Below are 14,186 nucleotides of genomic sequence, written 5' to 3'. Positions count from 1 at the left end.
AGCAATATAATTTCTAGATAAAAAAAAAAAACACTGGGGCTGACATTTATAATTAACTGTATATTCAAGAGGACCTGTTTAATTTTCCTGGTCTTTGGTGGCTGTGGATGCTTTCCTAATTGCAAAGGAGGGAGGTGGGGTGAAATTAAAAATCACAGCTTGTCTCCTCAACCTTCACATACTACGGGTGAACTGGTGTGCATATGTTTGGATGAAAAGAATGCCTATAAGTGGGAGAGAATGAAAGAAAACGACAGACAGAAAGACACAGAGGGGGGTGTTTTAATGCTCCTGCACGAGCGTGTTTGCACTTTTTCATCTGTACAGCTCAGTTTCCATTCAAGTATTTTAATTCAAATTATGAAAATTACTGGGCTAGAAAAGCTGAATAGAAACAGCAAACTTTGAGCAGATTTCCTCACGCTGGCAAAAAAGTTTTTAAATGTGGTTATTTTTTCTTAATTTAAAGTTTAGCCGGTTTGAGTATGATGAGCTGTGAGTACAAAAGAAGCTTCTGAAATATGGAAAACATGGCCATCTTGACCTCCATGTGATACCTGCTGCTGTTTGTGAAGGTGGAATATTGCCTCATGCCTCTATTTTTTTTTAAAATCTTTTCACAACAGCATGAAACACACTGGACATTAGCTGATGCTGAAAAAAAAAAAGGAAAAAAAAAACAGCTTGCCTAATGCTAATCAAGTCTTGAAAGAATCTCAGCTTTTTTTTCCCTCTGATCTTCATCTTCATCCCAGTTGATGGAAATTCACTTAATTCGCATTTAATTTTGTGTGACATTTCAAAAGTTTGCATGAAATTTGCCTGACAGTCGGAGGGAAATCAAGCTTGTGCGTGTGTTTTATAGCGAGTGTTAATATGCGCCTGTGGGTGAATGAGGAAAAAAAAAGAAAAAGAGTAAAACTAAACCAGTTTGTGACTATGACTGAATGAGACTGATCCAAAGCAGAGACACAGACCTGATTTATAACCCAACGCCTTTCACATAGATAAACTGAGACATTCCATTCAGCTTCTTTACTGATATCTGTAAGCATGTACAAGTGTGTGTGTGAGTGTGTGTGTCCAGTGGACAGTGAAGGGAATAGCCTTGTGTAAATGAACTGTCTATATCCTTCTTTCCAACTCTGCTCATATGTTTGTGTGTTTGTGTGTGTGTCTGTATGTGTCTGTATGTGTAGACTGTCCACGTTGGATCGATGTGTGTAATGATTCACACTAGAGATTAAGAGGTGCTATTACACACCTGACCTGTTAAACAACACCTCTCTCTTCCTCTCTCTCTTCCTTTCCTCCACCTTCCTCTGCCTCAAACATGCAGCTAATGCCATTTGCTTTTTTTCCACTGACACTACACTGCATTAAAACTCCAACAAGTACCAGCTCTCGTCGTAGCCCGTCAATCAGCGGGCCGTTCCGCAAACTAACAAAAGTCGGGTGAGCCATTCCCCAGGCCCTGGAGTTTTGGAGAACTGAGGGGGCTGAGGAGTACTTTTGATTCGTCTCTCCTTTGGTGATTTGTTGACTCTTGTGAAGTTCAACACAGTAAAAAATGTCAGCTTTTCCTCAGAATATTCCTCTGTGTTTTTTCCCCCACATTGTTTTATCACAGCGGGCTATTTCCCTATGCTGTCATGGAGAGATCAGCACGGCTGTATTGATATACATCCTTCTCTCAGTTTCATGAAAGGGAAATCATTTACCAGTGGAAAGAAACGTCACTGCTTTTTCCCGATACAATTTGTCCCCCCTTCCCCACACCATGCACACACCCCCACCCCGCTGCCGACTTTTCACTTTTATCGTAGGAAGAGGAAATGGATGTCTCTGTGTGCTTGTGTGTAAGTGCGTGTGTGTGTTTGAAGTTGGACGCATGAAAGCTTCCTCTTCTGTGTGAGCTCAACAGCAGGTGGGCTAGTGTGTGGGTGTGTGTTTCTATCTGTCGGGTAAAAGGACTGTCAGGACCTGGCGTGTGTGTGTGTGTGTGTGTGTGTGTGTGTGTGTGCTCTTACTTGTTGATTTAGCATTCCGATGGCCTCCAGGTTGCTACGCAGTCTGGTCTGCATTTCCTCGATTTTGCTGAGGTTTAGAGCCACACAACTCTGATTTTCCATGCTGTAACACAATATCCACATGCATATAAACATACATATACAAAATAATAAAAACTTTACTGTCCTGCTCTTGCTTAAAAGTGGCTCATTTGTAGTTTACCATAAAAAGCATATTAAGTATACACTTGCTTCTACCATGGTAAACTTTTAAACTCCACTATTTTTGTGCAGTGCTATGTATTTGCATGGCAGTTCCAATCAAATGTCCTCGAAAATCTGGGGCATAAAGAAGTTGGCGTACATCATCTTCATTATAACCATCTTCATTTTAACTTATTACTAAACTCAAAGATGGGTGAGCAAATGGGTTCCAGGAATCATTAAATTATATATGAAAGCACATATAAAACTAGAAAAAAATAAAAAAATAAGAAATACAAAAACAAAATGAACGCCACCGCAGCCAGGGAACATTAAGAGTACAAGAAGCCATTTAAGATTTTAACTGTTTATTAAAAATGTTTGGGAAATGACAAACAAATGTTAGGGTCTGCTATCTTCAGACCCAGGGCTGACTAAGGAATGTCTATTAAATTAACGACGGTGGATAATGGTGCTCTGTACGGGCTGAAGAGCTTGCTGCCCCCGCTTTACGCTCTTTCTTTCATGCCCCAGTGAACCTGTCCAGTTAGCATTCGGAAAAAACCTTCTAAATACTTTATTGAGGACTTCTTAGCCCATTAAAGTACCACTGTACCTCTCCAATGTTAATTTTCTTGTAAAAGAGCAAGCTGGGATTTTCTATCAGAACAACGGATGGAAAGACGATGCCGTTTTGCTTCAGTTGAGAAGACGCACACGCTCATCGAGACGCTAATAAATGCATCATTGTTCCCGTAGATGTGGGTGAGCACACACACACACACACACACACACACACACAAACTTTTGCCCCTATTAGCCATAACTTAAAACATTTAAGATCCAAGGAGACACTTGAGGGAGATGCTAATATGTGAACTGACATTTTTGTCTGAAAAGTTTATGAGATTCATTAGTGGACAATTCAGCTCCCATGTATTTGTATCCATCTATGGTGAACCTCAACCAAGAGACAATAATGGCAACATAAACAACAGTGGCAGCAACACCACTGCCATCTACTAACCCAACAATCTCTTGACTGGGATTTCTCTTTTGGTTTTGGAGTGATTCAATTATATTGATGTTTTTTCTATAGAAAATGATGCAACATTGAGCTACAACACAACGACAACACAGCTACAACACAACTCAATAAAACCAATTTCCAGACAATAAAATAAACACAAAAGTATTATTGCTCATGTGCAGTAATAAACTGTTCAAGGAAGAGATATAATCCAGTAAATGATTAGTCAAACCTGTCACTAAAAGATAAAAGATGAATGACAAAGACAACTAAATAAAAAGATATATATTTAGATGCTGTATATATACTGTATACATATGCACAAACAGAAAATGAACCACATGAAAAAACTCCACACATACAACAGTTACTAAAACATAATGTGAATTACTGCCTATTAACCAACTAACTAATTTAGCTTGGCCAATGCAGCATTTTTAAAGAAGCCTCATTTCCTGAAGATGACATCCATAAACTGAACATAATTGCAACTGACCCTTTCAGATCTTTTAATTTCACACCATAATGATGATACAAAGAACATTAATAAGGAGAAATGCTGAAATTTCCTTTGATCTTTTAAATTGTAAACGCCTTTTAAAAGATGGGTTCCATGAGTTTCTATTGCTACAGCGAAGGAAAAACAGGAGGCATAAACTTTAAGCACGAGCCAACTCCATAAAAATCTGAAGCGCCACATCTCCCCAGATTCTTCACATGATTTAAACTCTTTCCTCGATGGTAATGTGGTCCTCAGCAGATCATGAAACATCACCACCACTGAGACAACTGTGAGAGATTTATGCACCCGATGTGAGAAGGCAGCGATGCGCTGAGTGCTTGGCATGATGCCTGTGTAAACATGTGTTCCTGTGTTTACACGCAAACATGGTTGTGTGTAATTAGCGGCCTAACCCAATCAGTGTGTGTATAATTACAGTCATTAGTGTCAAAGCCAAGCTGCCATGCTCTCTAAACTAGGCAATAAACTACACGGCTCCTCTCTTGCTCCAATCTCTCGCTCATCTTTCTTATTTACTGCTTTCGTATTGCTGTAAATTTTATGCAAGACTTGACCCTCCTCTCACACAGTTTCCCTCTTATCTCTTCTTTCTGTTTCTCTGTCACTTTAGTTCTCCATGTTTGTACAAATTCTCTGCAGTGATCTCTGGGTGCTCTTAATTGGAAGCACATCGTTAGTGGTGCGACTGATGAAGCCTGATGCTTTATGAGCGCTTCCCCCAGATGGGTTGTGTCAGACAGTCACTGAGTCAATGCCGCTGGCAGCAAACAGCATCAATCTCTGCTTTCACTACTCAGTGCATTTCAATGTGGACTGGTATTTTAATGTTTTCAGATATTATTTGAGATAATTTGAAGTGAAATGATAACGATTTTGATAGCAAATCATTTCATTAATGTGAGACTGCTGTTAATAAATGACTAAATAAATAAATTACACAAAAAACAGATGTGATTTTTATTTTGAATGTCTATGACGCAACCTTTCACCCCTAAACTCATCATCATTTCAGAACCGAGAGTGCAGGTTGACTGATAGCAACAGGGTAGTGACTTTGGATATGTGATGATCACTGCAAAATTGGTTGTCTTTCTGTCACTTTAAATTACATTAACAACAAGTGGGAATTGCCTGAGTGGGTGTTTCAGCTCAGCTGAATGAGAAGGTACATTATGCAAAACAACAGCCATCTTGCAAGTTCTGCTTAACTAAGATCAGGATGAGTTTTAAAGTGAGTGACTGTGTAGCCTGTGTGGTTAATTAATGTTACGGGAAGCAGGTCAGTTCTGGTACTGAGATTCGCAGGTGCAGGTTTTCAAAACTGGACCCACGCAGGACTCTGGAATCAAGGACTTCAGGATGGAAGACAGGGAGGGAAAGGAAGGACAAATGGCGTCCTCCTTCCTTTGCAGCAGGAGAGGTTTGGCAAACAAACTGCCACACATAGCACTTGGAGAAGGTTTTTATAGGCACACTGAGCAACTTGACCATGATCTGTGGGCTTTTGATGGGGTTGTTGATCAAATTCAAAACCCTTATTTCAGATAGTGCCTTCACTGTTCAATTAGGAGTGCAACCAATTTTAGCTAATAATGCTGAAAAGTACTGTCTCTCAGCTTTTTAAGCTGACAATCTACAATTTCCAGTTCCATTACAACTTTGCTACTCAATCTGCTGATGAAGATGTGTGAGATAACTGGTGTACATTGTTAATTTGGTGTTTGGCACTTATTTTGTTCTTCTCTAACTTAAATATAACAAAGGCCTCTTTCTTTTATCCTTTCCATCCTCATTATTCATCTTTGCTTACCTTTCTGTGGCTTTATTGGTACAAAATGCCAACCACAATGTGAAGCCGTGACACTCCAGCTGCTTTGGAACAGCAGGCCATGTAATCCTAATAAATTTCTTTAATAAAGGCATATCTAATGACAAAACCTCCACGCCGTGTTGACTGCTGTCAGTGATAGTGACAGTGGAGAGACACTGTGAAGATATCCCCTTTGCCACAAGTAATGAGATTTATACACTGAATGTATATGGCTGCCATGCAAATATCATGACACATCTGTTGCCTTATAGATGTATGATTTCATACATATGCATTTCAGGTAGGTGTGTGTGTGTGTGTGTGTGTGGTGGGGGGTGGGGTTGTACAATAATGAAATGAAATAAATTAGAATCCTCATAATAAAGAAAATGGGAGAGAAAAAAGAGAATAGATGGGGAGACACTATGGAAGAGGCTTTCATTCACTGTTTTTATCTCATTCCATGTTATTATATTCGCTCAATCAAAACCCCTCTTATGCATACATCTATATGAACTGCCTCTCTCGCTCTGTCCCTCTCTCTCGTTCATTCGCAATTATGAGGGAAAGACAAAGAAAAGCGATTCATCTTTCTGTCGCGGCCCCTTAATGATATCATTAAAATGACTGACAGCTTTGAATAGCATTGGAAACCTACCCCAGTCAAAACAAATCTGATCCGTTTTGGAAACAGAGCCTGGTGGTTCGTTAGGTGAGGGGTGCAACATGAGTGTGTGCATGTGTGTAAGAAAAAAAAAAAAAAACAAAAAAAACAGGGTGAGGTGGGGGAGCGGGGGGGTGGTTGTTAATGAGGGAGACCTTAGGGGGTCACACTGGGGGTATGGGGAGTACTGCTGCAGGCAGGTGCCCCCACAAACACCCTCTCCCACACGCATACACCCCCCTTTCTTACTTCCATCCTACACCCAATGCCATCTGTGCCACATTCATTTTCATTGCCTTAATGAACATAATAAATATATCTCCTCTCTATTGATGAATGCTATTTGACAGCCATGGGGGTGGCAAGCAGGAGAGGATGGGCCCTTGATTGGAGTGTAATCATTGTTAAAGGCCCAGCATGAATAACGTATTCAGATTGGAGAAGAGACATGACACACACACACACGCACATATGCAGACACACACAGGTGTCTGGGCCCATGGGGTGTCTCATTCACAACTTGGCACTCCTGCTGTTATTATCATTGTCAGCTTTGTTCGGGCTAGATTGTGTGTGAAAGAGCGAAACACGGCGGGCAACGCTTTTGTCGTACGTGAATGCTAAACTCTGATCAGCTGGTGGATGCACACAAATGCATGCACTTATATGTACGCTCACACACGCTCACACACGCTCACACACGCACATGTAGATGACTCACGTTCTCTCATCTTGCCGGATGCCCTGGTCTCGGATCTGGGCCTGCAAACAATTATAAAATGAAAAACAAACCTGTTTGTGATCGACTCTCTTTTGTCTCTTCCTATTTGTAGTTCATTGCTTTTCCACTCTGCACTTGTTCACCTTGAAGCGTTCCATGTCTCTCTCCTTCTTATCCGCCACTTCTTTCAGTCTCTTTACCTCCACCTTCAATGTGTCATTAGCCTCCTGAAGATGTCTGACAAAGCGAGGGAGATACAGAGACAGAGTTAAGCAGGAAAAAATATACATAGAGAGGCAGACACAGAGAGAGACAGACACCTATTATCATCAAGAGACTCTTGTTAACATGGCAGACAAAATATTCTGCCACGCAACTGCAGTGGTGTCTGTGTTTCTCTCTTTTCAGAACAGCCTTTAACTAGCAGTTCAGACATTATCTCTGACACACACACACACACACACACACACACACACACACACACACACACACCATGGTCCATTATAATGAAATGCTATATTTCTGCAGCCATTTATCACTTACTCTTATGGCTATTTATTTCAGTATTTTGTAATGCCACCAATTTTTCAGACTCCAGAGCTATCAAACATCCTTATTTGGATGTTTATTTTACTACTACCCAACATGAAATTGCTTTATTTTATGGGAGTGGGAGTAGAAATTTCCCATTCATGTAATATTGGGGGAAGGTTCAGAGTATGAGGAGGAAACGTTCTGGGAAACACAACTTCACGTACCTTGTGTGTTCCAGGTTTATAAAGACTATTACCATTGCCACAGGTTACCATAACAAAAACATAAGAACAAAACACACACACAGACACACACAAACACAAAGTGTAAGCTGAGAGAGAGGGGAAAAAAGCAGACACAGGCAGCTGTGCTGCTGCTGGGCGGGGCTGAGGGAGGTATGGCACCGCAGGGGGGCGGGATGACAGAAGACGGCTAGACCACTTTGATCTCTGGAAAGAGAAATATGTCACGCCCATGTCTGTGTGTGTACTGTGTGTGTGTGTGTGTGTGTGTATGTGCATGAGTCATGATGATGTAGACATGCAGAAAGACTGTCAGGTGCGACTATGTCACAGAGTCCACCTGAATCACTCCAACACATGCACATACACAAACACACATGCACTATAATCACCAACTCATATTCTGGTGAGAAAGGTGACCTTGTTTGCAAGTGTAGCAGTTAGCTGAGCTGCTTTTCTCCCAATCTTTAGTCGTGTTTAGCAAACAAATAGACCGCACACGGTCAAGAAACACACAAACAAAAATTTATATACTAGTGTACCCCAAAAATACTCACTCTTTCTCTTCGGTGACAATGAGCAGCACCTTGTTTTGGGCCTTCATCTGGGCAGTGAGGCTCTCATTGGAAGCCCTGAAAGAGGAGGACAGACTTCTGAAATCTACTGCTGAATTTTAAAACTACACTAGGTAAGACTCTTAAGGAGGTACACACACCTTCAAGTTGAAAAATATCTTTTGCAGCAATAAAAAATGGACAACAAAATGTAGTAAACTAATGAATATTTTTTTGTAAATAAGAGTGTTTATTGTATTTATGTATAGGGGGTTATGGGTGATAAATGTGAAGAATGACAAATGTAAAGATTGGAAAAATGTCAGAGGAAGAAAGACAATGCAATACAATATGTGAAAATGAAATTAAAAGTTTTGTAAGTATGATCATACTTCTGTTCAGTAATCCAACAGGTTGACATTAGTCATGACCAGCTGGCTCTCATGGCGAAGGTTTGCATTGTCAGACCGCATCCCCTCTAGCTCCGACCGGAGTGCACCCATCTACAATACAAAGACAAGTATAAAATATCACAATGTAAGTAGTTATACTACAATTTAAACGGCAACGATGTAAAATGCTGTGCTTCAAAGTTTCTTCAAGGCTCCTCTTTTATTTTCCTAACTCAAGGAAACCATCATCTTTTCCTCTGACTGGACTGATGATGAACAAAACCTGGAAGGCCAACATTCACTCTTTTCACTCCAACATTTATTTGAGTTAAAATACAGGTTTGGAGATTAAAAATATCAAATTATTAACATCTAACATTTGCTTCCCACATTAAGTTTTAAGTGTCTCGGCCATTCTTCACACACTTACACACATACAACGTAAATGTGGGGTGAAGGGAGCCAAAGGTGGTAAAAAAGGGGATAAGTGAGGCTCCAAGATGAGAAGCACGGAAAAGGTGAAAATAAATGTCAAAAATAGAGCATAATAGCAACACAAGAGAAAAATTTGGTAAATGGAGAATAATGGTGGATGGAAGAGGTGGCATTTGCAGACGCAGGTATAAATCGCAGGGTAAGGTATTAACCAGGTGCAAAACAGGAAAAATTGAGGATGAGGTAGAGCAGAAGCAGCCTGAAGACAAGACTGGAGAGAGGAGAAGACGGGTGCTGGAGTGAAAACAGGGATGAGATGGCACTGGCCAAACTGCTGACTTTTTCATTCTGCTTATCAGTCAGGACCTTTCCAGGCCTAAACTCTGGGGACCCTGACACATTACCCTTATCGCCATGGAAACACCTTGATATACCATACCATCTTCCCACAAAGACTTGGGCAAACATGAAAAAAAAGTTTCCAATATGTGGGCCATGATTTAAGTATCCAAAAATGTCATATGATTAACCTAAAATGTCAAAATATTAACTGCTCTGTGAGAGGAATCATGTAGTGTGTACAAATGCGTGTATGTCTGGATGTGTATTTGGAATACCAAAATATTTTCCTATTGGTGTGTATCTGGGAAACACCACTGTGTAACACAAGGATAATAAGAAAGCTGATTCTGCTGAAGCAGAGCTCAATAAAAAAAAGAGTGATAAAAAAGGATTATGACACAATTATCAAAACAATTAGCCTTCATTTCATCACCAAAGAGCTTCATGGAACAGGAAAATATAGAGAATAAGATCAATAAGAGCTTATTTGTCTGTATTTGTCTGCATCCCTACTTTAAAACTGCTATGAGCCACACCCAAATGGATTTGAGGGCTACTGTTTGTGCACTGCTAAGGTTAAAGTGAAAATAACATTCTTTTAGTTGCCTGAGGTCAAAAGCCATTGAGTTATTTACAACTTTATCCAACAGAAGGCACTCTTTAATGTCCACATGCACCACATCAGCTCTGGGCTACAGAGTGGGCAGCCAGTTTAAAAGCAGACCAGTTTAAAAGTTGATCATTTTTGTTACATACACTATAAGAGGAATGCATCATGGCTCTGTGGTGCGAGGGTTTCATATTTGTGAGTGAGCGATAATAGGTGTGTGTGAACTATAAAATGTATTCAGGTGCAAGTGTGCGAATAAAAGTGCTACAAAAATCAGCCTCTGCAGCCTCTATTTTTTGTACTGCTGTAGACAGCTGGCAGAGCTCAAAGTGGGCCAAAGTGGACCTACTTACAGAAGTTGCTGAATCAGTGATATTCTTAAATGGACTGAGCAGACATTTTTTTTTTAGTATTTAGAACTAAGAGGAACTACTTTATTTTAGATGTGTTCATACCATTTATACTGTTTATACAGTTAAAGCTGGTTTAAGAATAAATAATTACATCATTATTAAATAATTATTAAATAAATACAGCTTAAGGCAGTAGTGTCTCCTTGCATGCTGTTATAAAGAAAAAAAACATATGCACAAGTAAGCATCAAGCCCTGTACACTAACGGGTTTTGTTTGTGGTTTTTTGTGTGATCTATAATCTAATAAAATCTGCTGCAATCTCAGACATTTCAGGTATGGGCACTATATGAAAGCACTGCTAAAGGCTGCACCAATTTTCTAATACACACTTATTCGCGTGTTAGATAAATGGACTCACTGAAGAGAAGAGGTGACTGTCAGTAAATTCAAGTTTTAGTCAGAGAAAAACCAAGGACTTTGTGTATTACTTGATACTCTGTGAGCTATGTGACTTAGGCTGCCTCTCATTTGTCACAATATATAATATATACCAAATAATAAAGGTGCAGTTCAAGAAGAGAAATGAATAGGCTGTCTTAGATGTGAAGGGAAGTTGTGAGGATGATAGTGACACATAATCAATAATTAAAATTTCATAACATGATGAAAAATTACACTTTTAATTACATTTGGATTAAGGAATGGCTGCATTTCAACAAATACAGCGTTGAAGAAAAACCGTGGGAACAATGAAATCATATCAAGCAAATCATTCAATTTCGAAGGGTAAACTGAGTCAGGGCATCAATTGTAATTACATTTATCAACAATGGAATAAATATTGTGAGTCCCCTGTTGTTTGTGATTTCATTTGAGTTTTGCCTCACGCATTGAGGCACCTTCATGTGAAGAACTTATTGGTCAAAACCACGCGTTAATATACTAATATTAATTGTCTTCAAAAAAAAATCAAACCGTACCATTCAAAAGCTCTAAAACACATCCAATACTCACAATGCATCTGCACACACCTCCACATGCACAAGCACACACAAACACACACACACACACACACACGCAGACAGCGACAGGATCTGTGGCGTGCTGTAATGACAGTAATTACCTGTGGTCTCACATTAACATCTCCCTCCTGACTGTCTGACTGGCTCGGCTGGTGGAGGGATGTAAATCACAGCGCAAGTCTGATGTTGTGATTAGGACTAAATTACACACCATCACTCTGTTTCCACCAGTGTCAAGGGAGGCAGTGAAAGGGTGTGTGAGAAAGAGGGGGAGAGTGTTAGCGCGCGTGTGTGTGTGAGAAAGAGAGGGACATTTAGAGAAAAAGGAAAAAAGGACAAGGAGGTGCGATTGCAAGAAGGGGGAGGAGAAAAGTAGCATACCTGCTTAACATTTAGATTGGTTTTGTTGCACAAATATTTTAGCAGATGATGGGGGCTAAAAGGGGCAACAAAATGCATTTGGGACACACTTATAATCAAGTTTGGTGATACCGCTGGTCCTCTCAGGTCTTTGCTAGAAAATATGAGTTGACTACTGCGCTGCTGGTGAAGGATTTGGAATCTTTACAGCTGCTTCAACAGTATTTATCATTTTGATAGCATAATTTTATCAAAATAAGGCAGAGTTGTCCAGTCCACAGCCCATACTTTTCGTTAACAATAGATACATGATGGACTTTGTGAACTCACATGGTCTTTTTTTCTGAACTTTTACATCTGAATTTACTTTCATGACAAACCACAAAGCATACCTGCAGACAGGAAAAAAAATTAAATAAAAAAATTGTGGGGACTTTAGCAGTTAATGGATTTTCCGTCTTCTCTATTCTCCATGGAGCTGTGGACCAGTATCACATTGCACATTAGCTGTAAAGGACAAAAGTGCATTTTCACTAAAACAGACCAAACTGTCCAACGTCGTGGGAGAAACATAATTCAAAGTTAACTTTTCTGGGTAAAAAGAGGAAAATGAAGATTAGGGGGAAGAAAGAAAAAAATCAGAAACAGCCTAGTTGTTGCTACCACCATCAAACCACCAGAGTTGAATACGGGCCATTACTCTGTTCCACTCAGCTCATCAGAGCACATCCTCTCATCAAATTAATGAACACATTTATTGTTAAACACGTTTTTATAAAACATTCATTCATTCTGTCTAATTAAAAGACCCAACAGGCCTGACATCACTTAAATATGCATACTTATCACTCACAGCGTTTGAATTAAAGATCTACAAGCGTGCGTGTGTCTGTGTGTGTGTGTGTGTGTGTGTGTGTACTGTATGTGTGCATGTGCGATGGCAGGAGAGAATGAGGTTTCCTAAGCAGGTCTTCTCACTCTAGGCTTAATGGTGATAATCATGGCGTGACCCAACATTAAGACCATGTGTGCGTGTGTTTGTGTGTGTCCCACTCTCCCTAATGGTGACGATGATGACATGTTCTCCATTAGACTAGTCAGTGGGCCACAGCAGATCTAGCATATTAATGATGCTGATGATGGCTTCTTTAATTACCTTCGTCTGCTGCTGTATGGCCTGACTCCTTTTCCCTGAGCCCTTTCATCACATACTCTCCTACGCATGCTGCTGGGTTGTTTATCAGTGGCTGCCATTACTGAAGTCCCCTATCTTGCATCTAGCCTGCATGAGCACAACTACATTACCAGCTTTAGTAGAAGTTTCTCAGTCACTTCCCAGCTAGATGAAGCCCCCCCCCCCATGTAGAGTAGTAGGTATCCTATAAAACTGTTCAGAAAACTTGTAGAAGTAAACACAAAAAGCTGGCATTGGCTCTCAGCTTTGTAATCGTCTTTACTAAGTCTTTGATCAGACAGTTTCTAAATTAAATTTTAACTATTTTAATTTTAGTTCTTGCAAGGATGTTTGTTTTTAGATAGCATTTCATTTTTGAAAAGCTTCTTTTAATTAATAGAAAATCGAATCGTCAATGTAAGATATGCCATTAAGGTGTTGTTTTTGTATTGTTCTAAATTCACAACTACTATAATTTCAAACAATACCCAGCCTTGGAAATAACTCAGTTTCATTGTGTGAGTCCACCAATGCTGCATTAGGTTAGGTTGGTTAGTCCCTGAGGTTGAAGTAGTGCAGCAGGACCACTGGAGAAAAGATGCAAATATTGTCATGCATCTTGTGAGAATGCAATTCTTATTGGAAGCCTCCAACAATAGAAGGCTATAAATGTGTCCTAAATGTGAGGGATTCCCATTTGGCAGACTGACAGACATTTAGTTGTTCAGGTGACCAGCCTGCAGCAGCACTTAGCTGACAGCCGCAACACAAAAGAACAATTTTAAGTTTTTATCATCGCTGTATTGTTTAGTGATGAGCTGATGCTGCAAGTTTGGAAAGACACTGCCAGTCTTGTTGCAAATAACTTTTTTCAACACCTTAATAAATTGTTGGAAAATAAAAGAATATGGAGCAGTGGGAGGAGTTTATATTTAATTTCTAATGATTGATTTGTAGGACACAAATTCTTTGGGGAAAAAAAAAGAAAGTCACTTGTCACTTGTAGTATAATGTTACAGGTTCTGTTGGACAGAAGCATTTATGTAAAATTGAAAAAAAATCTCATCGAAAGAAAAAAGTATGTTGGGGCAAAATGTTGAAATGGAAATACAGGTTTCCTCTGTTATGTTATTATTATGATTTTGGTCTAATTTTCACTCATTTTAAGTGTTGTGAGCCTTGGCAGAGTTCACAAACCCACAGGT

The 14,186-nt window shown here is 39.7% G+C and overlaps 1 protein-coding gene across 1 annotated transcript in view; it reads right to left on the bottom strand.

The window, feature by feature from the left end:
- Window positions 1-7,132: 7,132 nt before the first annotated feature.
- The window catches only part of LOC108900771 (cingulin), a 28,520-nt gene continuing 21,466 nt past the window's right edge, over window positions 7,133-14,186 (bottom strand). The window contains exons 13-15 of the mRNA XM_018701988.2: window positions 8,684-8,794; window positions 8,295-8,369; window positions 7,133-7,198 (exon numbers count right to left, since the gene is read on the bottom strand). Of these exons, the coding sequence (XP_018557504.2) occupies window positions 8,690-8,794 (105 nt within the window). The 3' untranslated portion in view covers window positions 7,133-7,198; window positions 8,295-8,369; window positions 8,684-8,689. The remainder of the gene's footprint in view (window positions 7,199-8,294; window positions 8,370-8,683; window positions 8,795-14,186) is intronic.

Source organism: Lates calcarifer, linkage group LG24, assembly GCF_001640805.2.
Source record: "Lates calcarifer isolate ASB-BC8 linkage group LG24, TLL_Latcal_v3, whole genome shotgun sequence".
In the NCBI taxonomy this organism is placed as follows: Eukaryota; Metazoa; Chordata; class Actinopteri; family Centropomidae; genus Lates; species Lates calcarifer.
Note: the sequence above shows the minus strand (reverse complement) of the source record. Positions and strands in the feature narration are given on the sequence as shown.